This window comes from Vipera ursinii, assembly GCF_947247035.1.
Source record: "Vipera ursinii genome assembly, chromosome: 5".
NCBI lineage: Eukaryota > Metazoa > Chordata > Lepidosauria > Squamata > Viperidae > Vipera > Vipera ursinii.
Genome location: NC_139518.1, coordinates 46,833,141 through 46,855,026, shown reverse-complemented (window position 1 = coordinate 46,855,026; position 21,886 = coordinate 46,833,141). Strand labels below are relative to the sequence as shown.

At 40.6% G+C, this 21,886-nt stretch overlaps 1 protein-coding gene across 6 annotated transcripts in view; it reads left to right on the top strand.

Moving 5' to 3' along the window:
* The window catches only part of LZTS2 (leucine zipper tumor suppressor 2), a gene marked incomplete at both ends in the record, with an annotated part of 62,369 nt that overhangs the window by 25,252 nt on the left and 15,231 nt on the right, over positions 1-21,886 (top strand). Inside the window, 3 exons of one of the 6 annotated variants that reach the window (XM_083363674.1) lie at positions 2,482-2,559; positions 3,205-3,305; positions 4,889-4,962. The exons of 1 other annotated variant lie outside the window; for it this stretch is intronic. In XM_083363674.1, the coding sequence (XP_083219800.1) occupies positions 2,482-2,559; positions 3,205-3,305; positions 4,889-4,962 (253 nt within the window). Of the gene's footprint in view, positions 1-2,481; positions 2,560-2,635; positions 3,306-4,888; positions 4,963-8,877; positions 9,003-21,886 lie in introns of those variants that run through there. 4 more of the 6 variants (XM_083363675.1, XM_083363676.1, XM_083363678.1 and 1 more) reach the window with 4 other exon arrangements.

Here is a 21,886-nt window from a genome sequence, read left to right as displayed (position 1 = left end):
CCTGGACATCCTTGAACACTTCCTTTCACAGAAGTAGCAGCTTTCAAGCATTTCCTAGAGTCCTCCTAATCTTGCTTTTGGAATTTTTCCTTACACTTCCTTGCAGAACTATTCTAGCTTAGAAATATTCTTATAACCCTTTGTGTGCACTGCATCTTTGAGATCTTTGTTGAAGCAGGGGCATTCACAACTATTGTCACTGGCTTCAAAACGACAAGGCATGACTGGATGCTCCTTTTTACTGTGCATGTGATGGGCATTTAGTAGGTCCTTCCCTCCCCCTTCCTTCCTTCCTTCCTTCCTTCCTCCCTCCCTCCCTCCCTCCCTCCCTCCCTCGGTTGATTAAATAGTTCCAATTTCAGCTTCCATTTCTTCAGTGACTGGAACATTAGCTTCTATAGGATATGTTGGTATTTATTTGAACCCTTTCTTTTTTTCCACCCACACAATATTTCCTGTGCCACTGGCTGCCACACAACCTTAAAGCGTAGTAGAACCACCCCCGTGCTTAATAGCTGGCAAGTCTTTTCTTCAAATGCTTCATCCTGTTTTTTCCAAATGTATCTTGTATAGTTGTGGTTGAACAGTTCAATTTTTGTTTTATAGGTCAAGGGATCCAAAATGTTTCAGACCTATCAACATTTTCTTATTTTTTTTCTTTTTTTCTGTTTTTTTTCTCATGCACTTTCTTTCTCTTCTTTTTGATCTGTATTAGTTTTTATCTTTGCAATTGCAATTTTTAATAAGATTACTATTAAAAAAAACGAACAGAAAACAGCCACTGTAACATCAACATTTGGGGGGGGGCTCCTGAGGGGTTCCAGGAAAGTAGAAGCTGGTTAATTTAACATTTGTATTGGGATAATGTGATTTTAATCCATATTAAAGGTAACATTAATTGCACAGAAGAAATAAGCACATGGCTTCTATACAAAAGACATATTCTGTGTTGGAGACCAGGTTTTGCTTTTATTTTTATTATCTTTTCTAATGAATACATAAAAATAGCACTGCAAATATAATGCCTTTATAGAAATCTATAATTATAGATTAATTATGATTAAAACCTAGTAAGACAGAGATGTTATTTCTTCGTAACTAGTTAATTAACTAGTTAATACTGAATTTGGTATTAACTAGTTAATACTGAATTTGGCTTTGGTTGTGCTCATTTTTCTCTTAAATGAATGAACAGGATTATAACTTGGATTTTTTTTCCTGCCTTCTTTTGGAACTGCAGATGAAGGCCCTGGCCAGGGAAGCCTTTGCCCAATTTTAGCCAGTGTGCTAGTTGTATGCCTTTCTGCATTGGAAAGCCTGATTATGATTATACTGTCACTATCAAACAGGTAGTCCTTGTTAAAGACTGCCCTGTTTAGTAACTGGTTGAACTTAGAGTGATACAGAAAAAGTAGATTTTCAACCAGTCCTAGAAAGTACAGTTGTAACATCCCCGTGGTGGCAGGAATGCTCTTTGCAAGCTTCACAGCAGGCTTCTAACAAGCAGAATCAATGGAGAAGCCAGTAGTAAAATTGCAAGTCAGGGTCACGTGATGTTTTGTTTAATGACCTTGGAGAAAGTGAGCTTGTAAGTCTGTTGCAGTCACATGATGGGTTGCTTAATGACCGCAGGAAAAAATGAAGTATTAAGTCTGTTATAGTCACATGATGTCTAAGGAATCATGTTGCTTAGCAATGAAGTTGCTGGTCCTGATTGTGGACTACCTGTGTAGCACTGATGTGCTCCATTTGCTGCACCGATTACCAGTTAGATTCTAAGCATGATTAAAAACACTGCTGTTGACCTATAAGTTGCCCCATTGCTTAGCTCAGCTCATGGGTTCTTACAAGTCTGTCTCTCCTTATTAGGTTTTGACCTTTTCCGGTCTTCCTAAGAGGGGATGTTCAAGCATGCGCTACGTGAAGTGAATGGATGAATAGCATCATGCCTAAGGCTCGTAATAACCTCCAACCTTCTTGAAGGCTGTGAAGATTATCCTGTTCTGTCAAGCATTGGGTGGATAGAGGGTAGGATTTGTTTTGGGATAAGACTCACTTTATTTGGTTTTGAATGTCTATTTGAGGATGGTTTTAAGGCATGTACATTATGTCTATTATAAACTGCCTTGACTATTGGCCGGGCAGTATATATAAATAGCTGTAAGAAATGATTTGGAATATTTAGCTAGAAAGAGAGGCTGGGAAAGCACTAGCTGACTTCCCCATCTTGAGTTATTTTAGGTTTATATAATCGTCAAGGAAGAGCTATAATTGAATGCATCATGGAGCCAAAATACAAAGTACTCAGTGCATGACTGACTTGTACAAAGTCACACCTTTTCTGTGGAACTCACTTTTCTCTGGCTTGTCAGAAACAAAGTTCACAGGAAAGTTGTTCGGTTAAGATGTTTGGATTATTTTACTATTTATTTGTTATTTCTATAATAGTTATTGATTCATTTATATCATATTTCTTCTCAGAAACTTCAGATGCCATCAATATTTTGTATTTCATCTACATGCCAACTTGAAGCTCAACATTATCCTTTTGACTGCAGGGTTGGGGGATACCATACCAATTTTAGAGTGTGGCTGCATTTTTTCCCTTCCTTATCTTGACTGGAGGGTTATTGGGGGATAGTAAGGAGAAACGTAGCATTGTGGAAGTATATATTAACTCATTAGAACTGGAACAATAAAAATATTAACACAATTCCAGATGTTGTAAAATGTATTCCGTCATCACCTGGAGATCCAGAAAGGCTGAATTTACAAATACAAAATTTTGTATGTTGGTGTAAGAGTTAGAAAAGTTGGAAAACATGCAGTCACATTTTTAAGTTTAATCAAAATGTGAGGGAGAGAAATTCTTCTAAGGCAGACTTTCAAAAGTGGACCTGAGGTTGAACATTTGTTAGAAATAGGCAGAAACATGTATGAGCTGGCAGCAGTACTTCAGCTCAAAGTTTCCTCTGTTGGCAAACTAAGCAGCTGTTTGGTGTCTGTCATGCATTTGGGGCTCTAGAAATTTGAAATTTCTGATTACATGAGCATGTGATTGGGCTATCTGAAAGCAGAATCTCCTATTTATAAATAATAAGGAACTCTTTTGTGGTCAGTTAAAGTATTTTTATTTAAGATCAGTCTAGACCTGCATTAGATGATGCCTAAGTTCCAATAAATATGGTGTTTTAAATATTTCAGAATGACTTCAAAAACTCAGAATGCTGCAAAACTGTTATTATATCACTGCTGCACTGAACTGCAGGCCAGTAAAAAGTTGTCTGCTTGGTATGTGTCCAAAGGTGATTCTTTTGTGACTTGCTGTATAAAAGACTCCTTTAAAATCTTTTAAACTATTGTAGGCAGCTCCTGGGCTTGTGTGCTTCCCTCAGAGCCCCCATAGTGGCTGGGCCAAAATGTTCAGACCTGATTGCTTTTTGAGGTGTGTGTGAATGTTTTAAGGCAGGGATGTCCAAACCTGGCAACTTTAAGACTTGTGATTGGCCCAGCAGGGTGTCTGTAAATTCACTGAACAATCTTGCTCCAGGATAGTTATTTGGACAGGTGGGGAAGAGAAAGTGAGTGAGAAATAAGGGTGAGGCATTCTTAAAAAGCAGAAACACCCCACGATGAATGTAAGTGGAATTCAAGAGGCAAGTGTTGTACTTGGGCCTCTCCAAATCTTGCTTAATATCTCACATACTTACTCAGGAGGCAAAATGAATTGACAAGTTTCAGTCGGGTCAATTTCATAGGGCTGGTGAGAGCATCAAATATAAAATATTTTATACTCTGAAAAAGTCATAGGAATTATGAATCACAGTACTGCTCCAGACACAGAAGGGGTTGGAGGGCTGGGCTTATTTATAAACAGCAAACATCAAAAGTCGACATAAATGCCAAATTCTGAAGCAGGATGGGCAGGCTGGCTTGTTTTTTACAGGAGCTACAGGTTTTGATTTCAATTTTATTACAGCCATTAGCCATCAAAAGGTTGAGCTGTGGACATATCTTACCTTCTCTGTGAGCCAGTCTTAAAACCATCTATTTTTCTTGAGTTGATGATGGGCAACAGCTCCAGGGAACTCAGAAACATTGAAAACCCAAAGAGCTGTTGGTTTCCCAGTGACTTTCAGTCTCAGCTTAGGCAGCTCTGCCAAACGGGAATCCCCCTTAACTCAGAGTCCTTTCCTTGCCCACTCATCTCTTACAACTGTTGTGGTATCAAGATAAATTTTCTTAGTATTTATTTTATTTCTTATTGATTTCATGATTTATAAGGCTGCCCAAGTTAGATAGTGTGACTTGGGGTGGTGTCCAAAAGAACCCCCCCCCCCAAAAGTATCTAACAGCACACAAACAAACTCTATATAAATACAAAATGTAAAATGGCGACCAAGCACACAATAGAACAACCACAAGGGACACTCCCACATAACTCTCCCCAGTGCCTGTGAGAATAATCTTGAGGAACAAGAGCAGCCTGTCTTCCCTTCTGATGGCCTCTTCCTTCTCTTTCTCCAGGTTATTTTCACAATCCATTACAAACAGCTAAGTCTTCAGAGCTTTTCTAGAGATGAGAAGACTTTGGGCCTGTATTTATAGAACAACCTACTTGGATTGGGAATGTTGGAAACTATAATCCAACACTTCTGGAAGGCAGAAAAATGGCAAAATTATTTGAAAGGCCACTTCTTAAAATATTTTGCTGCCGATAAATCTTCTGATATCTGCTTGTTCTCATACCATTTTCGAAAATAGTATTACAATATAGTGTAACCTTTATCACAAACCGTGTGTTGTAGGCAAAACCAGAACACTTCTAACACGCCTAACTTAATCTAGAGTGTTTAAGTGTGGTTTACTCCTTCTCTTTTATTTGCAGGAGGCTTCCCTTTCCACATCATTGGAGGCCAGTCGACTCTTCTTGCCTGCCTGCCTGTAGTGGATGAACAGAAGGTAACGCCTAAACTAAATCATCCATATTAGAATGATGCCCCCCCCAAGATGCTTTGGATGGCAAATCTCTGAATGCTAATCAGCCAAGTCAGTGATGCTGCCAGGAAATTATGACAACTGTAATACAGCACATCCAGAGGTCATAAACATGGGGAAGCGTGGGAGACAGACTTTTACATATTAATTAAAATCATGTTTGATATAGCAACAAGGAATTGCTGCATGCTTCGTTTGGTACCAAAGATTTCCAACCTCTTAAACGCTTCAACTTCTTGCAATTAAAAAAAATCTTGAAAAACTGTAAAAGCTTTAGAAACAAGTTCCAAGAAGACAAAAGATATATAGAGGATCAATGACTTATATAGAAAGAGGAAATAGTTATTTTAGCTCAAGGGAATGGAACAAAGGAAGTGTTGACAGTTGCCAGACTTTAAATAGATATCAAAAATGACAGAAGGAACCATTTTCAACTCACGTGAACCAGGCTAAGCCAAGTGACAAAAGATTTAGATGGTAAACAAGGAAAAACTATCTAATTAGCGCAGTTGTTTAAATTGGGGTTAAAGAAAAATGTATCGTCAGCAAACATTGTTTTATAAACACTGACTAAAATTTAAGTATTCAGCTCATTCCTTCCAAGGGCTTAATGATAACTTTGTGTTGAACTTGATATCCAAAGAATATCTGTATCTATTTTCTTTGCAACAATGTAAGAGTGTTTTTCCATTGCCTTTTTCCAGATTGGTTTTTAATTTCTCTGTCTAGGTTATAGCCTGTTTTTTTCCCTTTAGTCTCCCACTTAAATATTAACCAGATCCAATCCTGCTTACTTTTTGAGATTAGCCAGCCTTGTCACTTAAAACATTTATATTGTGCATTCAGAAGTCTGTTTCCCCTTGTATGTCAAAGGAATGCTTAAACAAAAATGCCAATGGGAAAAACGCTTTACCCACAAGATACCTGCCATCTGTTGTCATTGATAAAATATTAGAGATGTACATATGAATATTACTTGACTTAAAATGCCAAAGTTTGGAACAAATTAAATAATCTTGTGTGATCACACTGACTAGGAAGTGTGTATAATCAAGCACACATATCTACAAGAATATGTAATTTAATGCTGCCCTCTTGTGGTTGAAAAGGAAAAAGCTGTCAGAATTTTAAAAGCTGATTCTCTGTAGTGAAGGTAGCGGGAGAAGATCTGTACTGTATACAGAAGGATTCAACAAAACTTGAGGAATGGGAGATTCGCCATCTGCAGACAGGATAGTCTGCAAATGCCAACACGACAGCAGGTAGCTTCTTGCATATGTTTTGCTACAACCAATTGTGCCAACTCCTCCATTGCAATTGTGTAAATAAGATCAGACAGCAATGAGCTGTCTTCCTAACCTGCCTGCTAAGAGCCTGGCACAACTTGAACAAACTACCTGTGGTAGAGAGAGATATAAAAGCTGCGGAGAGCTTGTGGCTGGATAGGACAGGACACAGCAATGACTTAGATGGAATGATCAGGTGGAAGATGATGTCCTGAACTAAGTGAGCTGAAGATGTTTACTTTTAATGCCAGTTTCTTCTGAGTATCTTGTGATAATAAAAATTATTGAAAACTTTCTCCTCCTGCTTTCTTCCTCCCTCTCCCCACACAAAAACCACATTTTTAAGTTTCAAGGATAAACTAAAGCGCACCGTGACTGATTTCTCTTCTTACACTGAAGCAGGAGAAGGGAATTTGGGGTCTTCTTAAAATCAGTGAGCTTTTTAAACATTTATTGAACCAAAATAAGACATGCACATAGAAAGTTTTTAAAAATATTTTTACTATTTGGTATCTTAGAACTCATTCATTCCTGTAAAAGTCTTGTGAAGTTGGATGCTGGCATTTCCATTTATTTATGGAGAAATGAGGCTGAGAGATATAGCAGGCTGTATGTTGATTGAACCACATTTCCACTTATGTCCTGTGTTCTGTGCATGTTTAATGTGCAAGCTTAGTAGTCCCATAGAGGATGTTACTATATGCTTTGTAAATGTATAAACACAAACTGCCTCACATAATTGAAATTACTAAGACATCGTTCCTGGGGAATGTTCCACAAATATATTGTAGTTCTCCTTTACAGATCATTAAACTGGAGGGAAGTTATAAACAGATGCTTTCGCACGTTAGACTAAAGATTATGACAAGATTCTGTTCTTCGCAGAATCTAGACAGCTGGCATTTTACAATATATTTTATTGCAAGTTCTTTACTGTTACTGTAACTCAATATTTGTAGCTTAAAACTCAGCAGAAAACTGTTATATAAAAATGAAACAATTTTTGTTTTCAATAGGTTAAATGTACCTATTTACATTTTTTAAACACACACACACATACACACACAAATATCACCTTGCAATGGGAGAGGGGGGAAAATAGCATCATCCCTTCCAGTTTCATCATCATGGTGCTCGCAGCATCACTTAGCTATTGAAAATAATTTTAATTTTTCAAAAATAATTCAATTTCCTGCGACAAAAGTTTGTCTATTATTATATGTAAAAAAATAATCAGATAAAAGTTTAACTCTGAGAAATTAATGATTTTTTTTTCTGAGGGTAGTTCATTTCCTCTGCTTTTAACAACATGGAATGTTTAAAATGTTCTGATTTTCCCAGAACTTTGCAGTCAGAATAAACTTAATGTTGGTCAGGGAAGGGCAGAGACTTTGAAGGAGAACTTAACAGAGATTCTGTAATTAAAAATATTTCAACATTTTCAGAACTGTGTCCAACTTTTCTATCTGGGGCCATTGTAACTAACCTTGCTATGGTGGTGGTGATCTAAAGATAATTCTTTAGATTGATTAGTAATCGCGCAGAAAACAGGATGTTGATGCATGTTATCTCTGAATACAAACGTGAAGCTGCCTTTGCCCAGGCTTGCTGAAGGTCTATTCTGGATATTCTCGCCGGACAGAAATATTAAAAAATAGTGACAAGGATATAGTTGTGCCGGATCCTAGCATGACACCAGGAACCTGTAGGACTTGATCAGATAATCGTTATCAAAGAAAGAGCTGGTGAAATTAGAGGCAGAAATTAGATGCAGGGCTTGAGTGCAGGGCTTCTATATTATTATTATTATTATTATTAATAATAATAATAATAATAATAATAATAATAAGTTGGAAGGGACCTTGGAGGTCATCTATTCCAACCCCCTGCTAAGGCAGGAAACCCTATACCATTTCAGACAAATGGCTGTCCAGTCTCTTCTTAAAAACTTCCAGTGTTGGAGCATTCACCACTTCTGGAGGCAGGTTGTTCCACTGGTTAATTGTTCTAACTGTCAGGAAGTTTCTCCTTAGTTCTAGGTTGCTTCTCTCCTTGACTAGTTTCCATCCGTTGCTTCTTGTCCTGCTTTCAGGTGCTTTGGAGAATAGCTTGACTCCCTCTTCTTTGTGGCAGCCCCTGAGATACTGGAACACTGCTATCACGTCACCCCTCACCCTTCTCTTCATTAAAATACACATACCCAATTCCAGCAACCGTTCCCTATATGTTTTAGCCTCCAGTCCCCCAATCATCTTTGTTGCTCTTCTCTGTACTCTTTCTAGAGTCTCGACATCTTTTTTTTTACATCTTTTTCATATTGTCGGCCAGTATGTTGGATACTGTTAAGTCTCAAGGGGAGAGCTTCCAAGACAGTACATTTTCAGTTAGGCCGCCCGTTCGTGAGGTCGGGATACAAAGCGGGCTCCGAGTCAGCCCACGAATGGCGCCCGACGTTGCTCTCGCGGCGCGGCGCTGGCTGCCTGCTTGTGGGGGGGAAAGGCGGGAGAGAGGGAGGGAGCGGGGAGGAAGAGGAAGAGGAGGCGAAGGAAAGCGGGGCCGGGCCAGCGCAGGGGAGGGGAAATCCAGGCACCAGGAGTCCCGGGCGGGCGAAGGGAGGAGCCTGTTCAAACTTGTCGAGAAGCGGCGGGACTGATCCGGCTGGAACTGTGTTCTGAGCGGCGGAGCTGCGGACCCGCACCATGGAGGCGGCCCGGCGAGGTGTGGGGCTGGGAGCCCGGGGGGGGGTCGGTCAGGGGGGGGGGCGACCCGCGTTCGGAAAGCGGGGAGAGGGAAGCGTGTTTTAGGCTCCGTGGAAGCGGAGCGCGCGCCGACCTTCTCTTCCTTCCCCTCCCCCCCCCTCCCCGCTTTAATAAATAGCTCGGGCGATCTGGGCGCCGAGACTCGCCCGGGGTGCAGTTGGAGACTTTTGTTGGGGGGCGCTTCTTGCCTGGTAGTCTCTCCTGGGTTCCGAGCCGGGTTCGCATCCCGGGTTCGTCTCCTATCCCGGTTCGCCAGGTTCGCCAGGGTTTCTGCGCGATTTTTTGCCCTCTTCCTAAGCCCTCGGTGACGGGTGCGAACCTTGCTGGGGTCTGAAGCTCCCGTCGCCGTCCGCATACCCGGTTTCCTGGTGGAAAAAGAAAAGAGAGGGATAACTTATCTTTTGTCTTCGGGTGCTTTGCCTTCGGCTTCCTCTATTACAGGGGTCTTCAAACTTGGCCCTTTTATGACTTGTGGACTTCAACTCCCAGAATTCCTCAGCCAGCAAAGCTGGCTGAGGAATTCTGGGAGTTGAAGTCCACAAGTCATAAAAGGGCCAAGTTTGAAGACCCCTGCTCTATTACTTTGTCGTGAAAAGGCGGAGGAGGTGCTTTCCCGTCTGGGAGTCAGAGAAGGTGCCCCTTTCCCTTCTGCTGACCCCCAGCAACATTTTGCCAAACAACCTCTTGAAAGGGGCCTACCGGGCTTCTCTGCCTCTCTCCTTAAATTCACTTAGAAAAACATGGCCCACGCTAACCCTCACCTCGCTGGTGCTCAGAATGTGTATCAACAGCAACAACTAACGATTGTCAGCAGCCTGTGGCTGGAAGCTCTCCTAGCATCTCTCCAGTCCCCTGCCCTGGGCTTTTGTGAACTAGGGTGGGCTGAGATGGGCTTCATGCCTGTCAGAGTCATTACCTGGAAGGATATTGGGACACTTGAAGGTCCTCTGGAATGGTATTAACAGCCGGAGTGACTTGTCCAGGGGTCTCTGATACCAGTGTTCTGTAGAATAAAGTTCCCAAGCAGATTTGTTAGACTACAATATGAGATTGTGCAAAATACCTGAGAACAAGAAATGCAGGGTGGATAAATGGTGTATGTTGCTTTTGGCAAAAGAGGTACGGTAGATAAACACACATGGGAGAGGTTAATGAGAAAGTTTTCTGTGCAAAAGTGATACTGGGGTAGACTGACTGAAGTGAAGTCACCGATTCTAATGAACTAAACTGGGAGGCCTTTTAAAAACTCTTCACGGAAACCTCTAATAAAGGTTGTGGCTCAAGGCAATTGGGGTTATTTAATGTGTTTATATGATTCGTTTTGGAACGTGTGTAGCACTGATTGTCCCAGCCTTCATGTGCACATTTTTATTCATGAGTTCTACATCTAATGCTATTCTTCTTGCTATGTTTAGTTCTGGCAGAAAGGTATTTGCCAGAATGTGGGATATGTTATCTTTCCACTTAAAAAAACACCTCATGATGTGCACATGGGTTCACTTCCACATTTTATCTATGTGACAGCTCAGATTACACTGACAGATAATGACTTGTATCATGTAAACAACATAACATAAGTGAGCAGGAATATCTTCATCTTGTCTAGAAACACACATTGTGTTAGTTTGTTGTTTCCTGCTCATTAGAAGAGAAGTAACAAGGGCCCTTCTGTACCCTCTGAGAGAAATAATTAGGAGGAGTGAGAACAAACAACTTCTAGACAATGGATTTTACTGTTTTACCCTTTATCAAAATGTAGTCTTGCTCCACATGATGGAAATTTTCCCACCATTTTGGGGGCGTGTGTAAAAAATATCTTTGAGGAGAAAATGCAATTTCTGTTCATCCCTTTCAGTTGCTAATGCAAGGAGGCCTTGGACTGGAAACATCCCAATAAGCAGGCATTTTATCTCAAAGAAGTGGGTGCTTGATTGTTTTTCTGAGAGTTTAATGCTCTTTGAAGACCTGCCTGAACCTTAGAATTACTTGGTAGAGTTCTGCTACTATGGCCAACTTCCTTCTTTTTGGAATAGTTTTGTGAATCCCTGCTTCATTCTCCAAAGAAGCTGCTGATATTGCTAAGACATTTTGGCACAGGCACAGTCGGTCCCCGTTAGGGATTGGTGATAATGGGGAAAGCTGTGCTATCAGAAATCTCCCAATCTATGTGCTGACCAGTTGAAGACAGTGGTAAAAGTACTGAAGAGCTGTGAAGTCTGTGCACTACTCCAGGGTAGCATGCATGTAGGGCAGGGGTGTCAAACTCAATTTCATTGAGGGCCGCATCAGCGTTGCGGTTGCCCTCAGGGGGCCGGGTGGGTGTGGCTTGGGTGGGCGTGGCCTACTGGGTGGACGTGGCTAGAGTGCGTATGGCCTACTGGGTGGGCATGGCCAGCTCTACATCGTTCGCATCAAGGGTGCCTATGGGGGCCTGGGCAGGAGTGGGAGAGATCTGAGGGTCTCTGGCAAGAGGAGGGTCTCTGGGCCAGGGCCAAGGCAGTGGGGGGCCGTTCCCTCACTGTTTCCAGGATGGCTTCACGGGCCGCATGAAACCACTTTGCGGGCCGGATCTGGCCCCCGGGCCTTGTGTTTGACATGTCTGATGTAGGGAATCGTGGATGGTTGGTTCATCCGTGCATGCAAAGAATAAAACAGACTCTCCTTGGGCAGACTCATCCAGCATAGCTGAGAGGATTGTGGAAGTTCACTAAGGGTCTGCCTGCCCCGATCATATTCTTTGTTTCTCAGTTTTCGTCTGGACGAGCACGGTGGCTTCAGCAGATGCCTTCCTGCTCTCTGTGCTTTGAACTGAAACTGATGGGGGAAGGGTGGGTATAACCCCTTGATCCCTCCTCCTCTTCTTCCCTGCAGTGCCTTGTTCACCCAGTAGCACAGAGTTGAAGGCCGATGCTTCAGAACAGAAGTATGAGGCTCTTTTGATGGTTTTGTTAAGCCTTTGTTTGCCATGTGGGTGGTATATTTGATTTCAAAACATGATGACAAAAGTGCTCTGGGTATGGGCACTGATGTGTAACAGCCAGACTGGATTTCTGGGGATGATGTGGATTGAGACGTGGAAATATGCATGTCCTGAAACTGCAAGTGGTAACTCCAAGTACTAGGAAATTTCATTGTCTTGATTTTCCAGTGGAGCATGCAGTTTTTATGTGGAGATCTCTGCTTTCTGCTGCTGATTGTTAGATTCCCTATAAGACACAGGGGCAGATTTTCATTTGTTCTTTAGGATCATAACCTTTTATGTGTTGCATGTGTCTCTGCAACTGTGTCTGTAGCTCCAATGCTAAGGAATCATTTTTATTTTTTGATTTTAAATTTATATCCTAGCCTTTGTACAGGAGTTCAATGCACTATGCATAGCATTTCCTCCTTCAGTGTTCGCCACAACAACCCTGTGAGGCAAATTGGAATGAGTGTGACTAGCCCCAAGTTGACCAGTGAGCTTCTGTGACTAAGGATGGACTTGAACCTGGAGCTCCTTTATCTTTGTGAAATACCTTCATTATTACACAACACTGTCTCTTAAATTTCTAAATATGGACCAGTGTAATTGCTGACCCGATATTGTAGGTTGACTTGTTTGTATTTGTTCTTTAGATGTCCAGACATTTGTCCAAGAATATGTAATAATAATAATAATAAGTTGGAAGGGACCTTGGAGGTCATCTAGTCCAACCCCCTGCTCAGGCAGGAAACCCTATACCATTTCAGGCAAATGGCTGTCCAGTCTCTTCTTAAAAACTTCCAGTGTTGGAGCATTCACCACTTCTGGAGGCAGGTTGTTCCACTGATTAATTGTTCTGTCAGGAAATTTCTCCTTAGTTCTAGGTTGCTTCTCTCCTTGACTAGTTTCCATCCGTTGCTTCTTGTCCTGCTTTCAGGTGTTTTGGAGAATAGCTTGACTCCCTCTTCTTTGTGGCAGCCCCTGAGATATTGGAACACTGCTATCATGTCACCCCTCACTCTTCTCTTCGTTAAACTACACATACCCAATTCCAGCAACTGTTCCCTATATGTTTTAGCCTCCAGTCCCCCAATCATCTTTGTTGCTCTTCTCTGTACTCTTTCTAGAGTCTCAACATCTTTTTTACATCGTGGTGACCAAAACTGGATGCAGTATTCCAGGTGTGGCCTTACCAAGTCATTGTAAAGTGGTATTAATACTTCACGTGATCTTGATTCTATCCCTCTGTTAATGCAGCCTACCACTATGTTGGCTTTTTTGGCAGCTGCAGCACACTGCTGGCTCATATTTAAGTGATTGTCCACTAGGACTCCGAGATCTCTCTCACAGTTACTATTGAGCAAGGTACCACCTGTGCACTACCTCTGCATTTGATTTTTCCTGCCTAAATGCAGAACCTTACTTTTTTCACCACTGAATTTCATTTTGTTAGAGAGCGCCCAGTGTTCGAGTCTGTCCAGATCCTCCTGTATCTTAAGCCTATCTTCTGGAGTATTGGCTATTCTTGCCAGCTTGGTGTCGTCTGCAAATTTGATGAGTTCCCCATCTATCCCCTCATCCAAATTGTTGATGAAGATGTTGAAGAGCATTGGGCCCAGAACAGAGCCCTGGGGACACCCCACTATACACTTCCTTCCATGTAGATGCATTGAGGACCACACGCTGAGTATGGCCTGTCAGCCAGCTATGAATCCATCTGGTTTTGATGCTATCTAACCCACACTTTTCTATCTTATCAAGTAGTAGGTTGTGATCTACTTTATCAAATGCCTTACTGAAGTCCAAGTAAATTATATCTACAGCATTCCTCTGGTCCACTAGTTTTGTTGCTTGGTCAAAGAATGAAATAAGGTTTGTCTGGCATGATCTGTTTTTGACAAACCCATATTGACTTTTAGTGATGACTTTGTTTGCATCAAAGTGTTCGCTGTTTTGTTGTTTGATTATCTTTTCCAGAATCTTCCCAGGTATTGAGGTCAGGCTGATAGGTCTGTAGTTTCCTGGATCTTTTTTCCTCCGTTTTTTTGAATGTGGGAACTACATCAGCTCTCTTCCAGTCCTCTGGTAGTTCCCCAGTGCTCCAGGATCTTTGAAAAATATAGTTCAGTGGTTCTGAGATCATGTCTGCCAGTTCCTTGAGAACTTTGGGGTGTAATCCATCTGGTCCTGGTGATTTGAACTCATCTAGGCTGGACGAAAATGGACACTTATCGTTTTCTTGCGTACCTTAACTTGCGTTTCTATTCTGTTTTTTATGGCACTGGTTTTGGTAGGTTGGACTGTTTTTCCCCTTTGTGTAAAGACAGATGCAAAAAACGAGTTAAATAGTTCTGCTTTCTCCCTGTTGCTTGTCACCTTGCCACTTTCCCCCACTAATAGACCAATCATTTCCTTAACTTTTTTCTTTTTTATATATGTTGAAAGAAGCTTTTTTTTGTTATTTTTGACTTTGGTCGCAAGCCTTAGTTCATTTTGATTCTTAGCTTTCCTCACTTCATCTTTGCAGGCACGGGCTATTTGCTGATATTCTGCCTTATTTATGTGCCCCTCTTTCCACTTCTTATACTTGTCCTTTTTATCTTTCAATTTATCAGAGAGTTCTTTATGAAGCCATGCTGGTTTCTTTTGAGAGCTGTTATTTTTCTTCTTTGTTGGTATTGTGCTAGACTGGGCCTTTATTATCTCACTTTTCAAAATTTCTTCTTGAGTTGTTTTCCCCTTTAGGATTCCCATCCATGGAATTCTTCCCAAGGTCTCTCTCTAAGTTTATTTAAATTAACTGTTTTAAAGTCCAAGACTCTAGTTTGGCTGTATTCTATTGCTTGTGCTTCCAGAATGTTGAATTCCAATATTGCATGATCACTTCCCCCCAAGGTTCCTGTGGCTTCGACACTTTCTATCATTTCATCTCTGTTAGTGATAATTAAATCCAATATGGCTAATCCCCTAGTTCCCTTCTCTACTTTTTGGGAGAGAAAGTTGTCTGCTAGGTTTGTCAGGAATCTGTTTGATCTTCCACTTGGTGCAGAGTTTGTCTCCCAGTTGATATCAGGGTAATTAAAGTCCCCCATTACTATTGTGATGTGCTTCCTACATACCTTAGTTAGCTGACTGGCAAAAAGTTCATCTATTTCCTCTATTTGGTTGAGCGGCCTATAGTATACATCTGTGGCAATGTCATTCCCCCCCCTTTATATTGACCCAAATGCATTCAAGTTTACAGTTTTCATCATTGTTGTGCTCTATTTCCGTAGAGATAAAGTTATTTCTTATATATAGAGCAACTCCACCTCCTCTTTTGTTTAGTCTGTTTCTTTTAAATAATTTAAATCCTTCTAGCTGTGTGTTTCATTTGTGGGTTTCGTCCCACCATGTTTCCATAATGGCAACAATATCATACCAGCCCTCATTTACCTGAATTTCTAGTTCACCCTGCTTACTGTTCATACTCTATGCATTGGTGTATAGACATTTGAGTCCTTTATATGTAGTAAAATATGTCTGTCTTGTTGACTTGGAAGTCCTGAGTTCAAATGTTTCAAATGTTTCCTGTCACAGATCCCCATAGCAATTTCAGGCATGCCATTACTTTCTCAAGTTCCCTATGTAAGGGTCCCTACTTGCTGCATCATCATTCCTGAAGTAATAATTGTGCACCATTTGAAGAATTCTAAACTTTTATATAAATGCTAATTTTGTTACTCTATTATGGCTAGTAAGGATTATAGCTTTGTATAGTTTTTTGAGTTGTCAGATTAAATATGTAAACCTGTACTATATAGTGCTGAGCAGGGAGGCTTAAGCTGCTGCTGTTAACAAATTAAAAAATCATCCTTACATTTTATTCTACATTGAGCAGTATCAGATGTGTGTGTGTGTGTATAGATATATAGATATATAGACACACACACACACACACACATCCCAAATACATTTGGAAGATTGATAATAATGCTCATGAGTTCAGCTGTTAAACTGGGTTTGGGACATTTATTCAAAAAAATATAAAACATATTTCTCTCTCTTGAAAACATTTGCACATTGTATTTATCCAAAAAGAAAGTAGTAGATGAATTTGCAGACTTAACATGCATCATAGAAATGTGGCTGGCAGGAGTGGGAATGTCCTAGATTTGCTTTTCTTATTTTTAGCTCTAAGCCAAGCAAATTCAAGTTTGGGGAGTTGGGGGCAGGGTGATAATCTTGTGTGACCCTTTAACTATGAGCTGGTGTCCTGCTCCTCGCTTGACTTATGCGTGCTTGCATTAGAAATTGGGCTGTAGATACATATTACGCTACAGTGTGGATACTTTCTACTCTGCTGCCTGAATGGCCCTGAATTCATCACAAGGCTGTTGGTACAGAAGAGCAGAAACTGTGTGTTGCTGGATCAAACACCCCTGACCCATCTAATCCAGCAGTCTTTTCCAACAGTGGCACAAAAAGCCTGCCGGCCTACGGGGAGATGGCCTTCAGAGGCAGTCACACTACCATCAAGGCTAATAGACATTCCCGTGACTAATTGGTCCAAACTTTTTTGGAAGCCAGCCAAGCTGGTAGCCAACACCACATATTATGGTATTGAATTTCAAAGTTTAATTACACGTGATGTAAAACAGTATTTCCTTTTGTCTGTGCTGAGTCTGACAGAATTCAATTTCATTGGTTGACCTCTGATTGTAGTATCCTGGGAAGGGGAAAACAGCTTCTTCTGGTCCAATCTGTCCACACCATGCATAATTTTATACATCTCAGTCATGTCCCCTATCAGTTTGGTGGACGAGCAATTAGAATGATCTCTACCAGACACCTAATTTGTCCTGTGGATTTTCAACAGGTGCTTGAAGTTCTCCCCAGAGATGTGGCCTTGTTGAGTCCTGGAGTGTGAAGAAAGTGAGACTATTGTTCCAAAGTTGTCTCTTTCTGTGCTTTAATCCTAGTGTGCTCCATGATTTACTGAAGAGCTGTGGGATGTGAAGTAACAGAAAAGAACTAATATGAATGAGCACATTTGGGCTTATTCTTCTTCATTTTTTTAGTGTATCTACAGACTCTCATAAGTAACTTTGTTTAAAACAGTGTGCAGCTGATGGACAAATGTAGCCCAGAAGACTCTCCTGCAAGCCATTGTAGAAGAGCTCGTTACTCTGTGGCAGGGGTCCCCAACCCCCGGACGGTGGACAGGCATCGGTCTACGGCATGCCAGAAACTGATCCGCACAAATAAGCAAATCCCCATATGCAGAATGCAAGCAGCACACAAAAGCACACTTCCTCTGGTACACAGAAAAATTTCTCTCCACCGAACTGATCCCTGATGACCAAAAGGTTGGGGGCCACTGGTCTATGGTAGCAAAAAATCGGAAGGCATCTGGTAGCATCTTTTCTGACTAAAAATTTTATATAGTGGTAGAAAAGAGGCTCCTGGGCTCCTGATTTTCTGCATTCTCTGTGACATATTTTTGCAGATAAAATCATTCCTGTTCATTTTGGATTAGACATCATTGGGGCAGAATGGAATGAAATGAAAGGGGCAGTGTCTTGTGAAATCATCTGCCTGAAGCAGAAGTTGCTTTCCTATGCTATTGCAGATCATGGCAGGACTTAAAATTCCATCCCCCCCTGCTACATAGACATAAATGAAAGGAAAAGAATTATTGTTTTCATTACCTTATCTCAAATGCACGTGGAGATTCCCTGCTGAGTTAACTTAATTATACCCATTTTGAATAATGTCCCTGATCGGCATAATGTAGGTGCTGTTCTGGGTGGGCTGCTGTTTCACCTCTAGCCAGCATTCACTGTGATCATAATTCATTGGTTGCATATGTGCAGCTACTACAAAACCTATCCCGATATGGAACTGCTCTTCAAGGGATTTATTCCATTCCTGAAGCTTGTTTTTAGTCTGAGATTTAATGTGTTTTTATAGATTCTCCATGCCATTTTATCCCATTATGTGTACTCTTTGTGTAACCTCTGCCTTATTCTTCACAGAGCATCTTACTGTGACAGTGACAGTGTCTTTGTGATAGCTAATGCTTAATAAATTTAGTGTGGAAAAAATAGCTATATCTTTAGTACTTAAAGGGCACAAAATGATGGCTGTGTTGTAAGGGGCTATAACTTTGAGTAGGGAAGAAAATATTTTTGTATTTTGCAGTTGATCAGTTTCTGGACCTAAATAAAACCTGTCCACTGAATCCTGGAGATAAGATTTGGGTCATAGGCTATAAAAGTGACAGAGATGGTATTGATGTTTTGATGCCACTATCCCAGCTTAACCCATTTTGGTGTCTTTGTATGTCCAATCTAGCTGGATGGTTTCTGGCTAGAGAAGACATTAATGGCCTTTAAAATTACGTGATTAGCCATTTTTGCAGAACCCACAAAACAGGCTGCCAATTGCAGTAATACATGTCCATTGAAAGAAATCCAATATAGCTTAGAAAATGCCTGCATTACCTTCCTAGGATCCCTGATTATCATTGGAGCTCTAAATACTTTCCCTCCTGCTTTTTTGTATTATTTGTTCTGTAACCTCTTATATATTTGAGTATAAGGATGTCTGGTTTTCTATATTCCGTGTTATATTTTTGACAATTGGCAATTTGTGTTCTCTCAGACTTAATTTTCATGTATTTATTTAACTCTTGATCTGGAAATAAATTCTGGATTTGTTGTAATAAAGAACTGAAAGAATAAAATGCTCTTTAATTCATCATGCTTAAGGGAAAAACACAAATCTTTAGTTATAATTCTACTAATAAGAGGTAGGTTTACGTACTCCACTAGGTTCTAATGTGATTGATAGGCTTAGTGAGTATTGTGAATTCAACCAATTCATGTTCATTCAGCAAAATGTAATTAAGCAAGACATGGTTCCATGTGGTTTGATCATGACTGATAGATATTGTAGAACACCCTTAATAAACAGAGACTACTGGAGGCAATCCTTGTGTCCACTCAAATACTGATCACACTTAAGAACAATCTAACATCTCATTGATTAAGCTACGATATTAGTATTTTGAAATCCTTGCTTTACAAAACACTTTTGAATTGTCCTCTTAAATGTGGAAGGAAAACAACATCATGACATATTCTTAGGAATAATTATAAGATATAGACTATTTAAATTTTGATTTTATGAAATTCCATTAAGCTATTGACTTTACTTATTATACAGTTGCTAACCCTCATCATCAAATGCATTCCGTAACTAAGAACTTGCCAGTTCTACTTCCTCAATTGTAGGATTTTACATCCTTTTGGGGAATTTGCTTATTATTTATTTATTATTTATTTATTTTATTGCATTTATATACCGCCCTTTCCCTGAGGAAAAAACTAGTTATGTTTTCTTCTGATATTTGAGTCTCTTCTATATTTCTTTATTTCTTATCTTCAAAAACAAGTCTTCCCTGAACTGACCTTCTTATTGAGCTCTCTCCTCTTGTATAATGGGTTTCCCAGGTGCTAGGCCTGAGTAGCTCAGTGTGCAAGTTTCTTAGGCTGTTGTCTCTGAGAGTGACCCTGCTGTGGAGTCATATTCAGGACCTCCCTGGAGTTCCAGGTTCATTGGTTCAAGCTGTATTTGCATGAAAACAGCAGCTTTGTTTCCTACTTCAGCTTCTGCCTTACTGTTGTTGGTGGATTATTTCACCCATAATCCTTTAGCTCTGTGGTTGCTGGGCAATGTTGATTATGCCACAGACAAGAGGATCCTGGCATCAAACAGGGTCTAAAGCCGCAGGATATTGCTTGCAATACAGATCTTGTTTGGGGACATATGTCTACTCTGGATGAGTAGTAGTAGCAAGTGTGGGTTGGAGAGGGTATGTTTCCTTCAAAAGATAAGTGTTGGAAAATGTTTCTGTGGAATTTACCAATAAATGTTTTTTCCCCAGTTGTGAATTCTGTTTAACCAGACTAGATTATTATAACATGCTTCATTTGGAATTGCTTTTAAATCTTAGTTAATACAGCAGGAAAAATACTTGTCCGTGGTGGAATCTTTTAAAAACCATTAATATTTACTGTTTCCAGTAGCTGGGTATACTATTATATAGTCATAAAGCCCATTGAGTAGATCTCTGTATTTTTTTGTCAGTTTATGTTATGTATATGCACGAAAATTTTAATTTTATGGCTCTGCTTACAGCAGAAGGATTTTGTATCATTTGATATATGTGGGTAGCTTTATATTTTTTATACTTCTGCAGGTTTTGTGGATTACGTTTGTGATATTTTTATATTATTACTGCTTCTTGAGAATTTTCTAATCATATACAATAGTTGCCATAGAAAAGGGTTTGAGAAAAATTGTGGCTTTAAAAAAAAAATCCCAGTCTTAACTAAGGCCATTCTGATTAGGAGTGATGGAACTGCACTCTGATTCATCCCCTTGTAGGCCATTGAGTAAGATTAACTGATTTGTGCCAATTGTTGTTGTTGTTAGCTGCGAAGTCGTGTCCGACCCATCGCGACCCCATGGACAACGTTCCTCCAGGCCTTCCTGTCCTCTACCATCTTCTGGAGTCCATTTAAGCTTATGCCTACTGCTTCAGTGACTCCAGCCACCTCATTCTCTGTCGTCCCCTTCTTCTATTGCCCTCAATCTTTCTCAGCATTAGGCTCTTCTCCACTGAGTCCTTCCTTCTCATTAGGTGGCCAAAGTATTTGAGTTTCAACTTCAGGATCTGGCCTTCTAAAGAGCAGTCAGGGTTGATTTCTTCTACGACTGACAGGTTTGACCGCCTTGCAGTCCAAGGGACTTGCAGGAGTCTTCTCCAGCACCATAATTCAAAGGCCTCAATTCTTTGGCGCTCAGCCTTTCTTATGGTCCAACTTTCACAGCCATACATTGCAACTGGGAAGACCATAGCCTTGACTATACGCACTTTTGTTGACAGGGTGATGTCTCTGCTTTTTAGTGTGAGGTTCCATAGATAACTGAAGTAATATCATGTAATTTTGATCTTCTCTTCAAGATCTGGTGCCCCTCTGGTCAGGCTATCAGATTGTGACCTGCCTTGGGTAGTTTTCTGAGGGCCTATTCTAACTTCAGAGTTTCAGATCTTATTGTTTATACAATCTGGTTTGTGACTGAGCTGCTTCTCCAAGGGATTTATCCACAACCAAAAGAAAATGTTGGCAGCAGCACTGTCCTTTTCAAAGCATGCTTATGGGAACTAAAAATGTATTATGTTGCGTCAGACTGAGAACAGAAAATGTTTGTTGTACCAGATTAAGGAACGTGGAATACTTCTATGTGAATTGGTGTACATGTTAAGGGTGAGGCGATTCCCCTCATTGATTAGGCTACTGCACACAAAAGGTCTTAGGTTCATTCTCTGACATTTCTTGTTAAAAAGATGAAATAGCGGTTGAGAGAAAGGTCACTGTCTGAGACCCTGGGGAGCTGTCGGTGATCAGAGTAGACCAAGCTGGGCCAGATGGACAAGCCCTCTGCCCTGAATGATGACAGCAGATTTCACTCTTTCCAGTTCCTTACATGCAATTGCAACCGTCTAGCACTTTTGGAAAGATGACAAACTTAATCAGGGAAGCTAATTTGAATTAAGTACACCTGAGTTTGTATTCTCAGCCTTTAGATTAAAATATATGGAATAAAGTAGTGGTTACATTTTTAGTTTCTCCGAAACTTTTGGGAGTTTCAGCACCCCCAAAACCCCCACAGTTCTCAGTGTACCCCAAAACAGTTATGAGCGCTTGAAAAGTTTTTCCTTAATTTTCACGCTATGAGTGAACAATTTGGGGAAACCCCACCCCACCCCCAGCCAGAAAACTGTTTTATCATTCAATTTTTGGGAAAGGGGTTGGTTTGATTTTAATTTA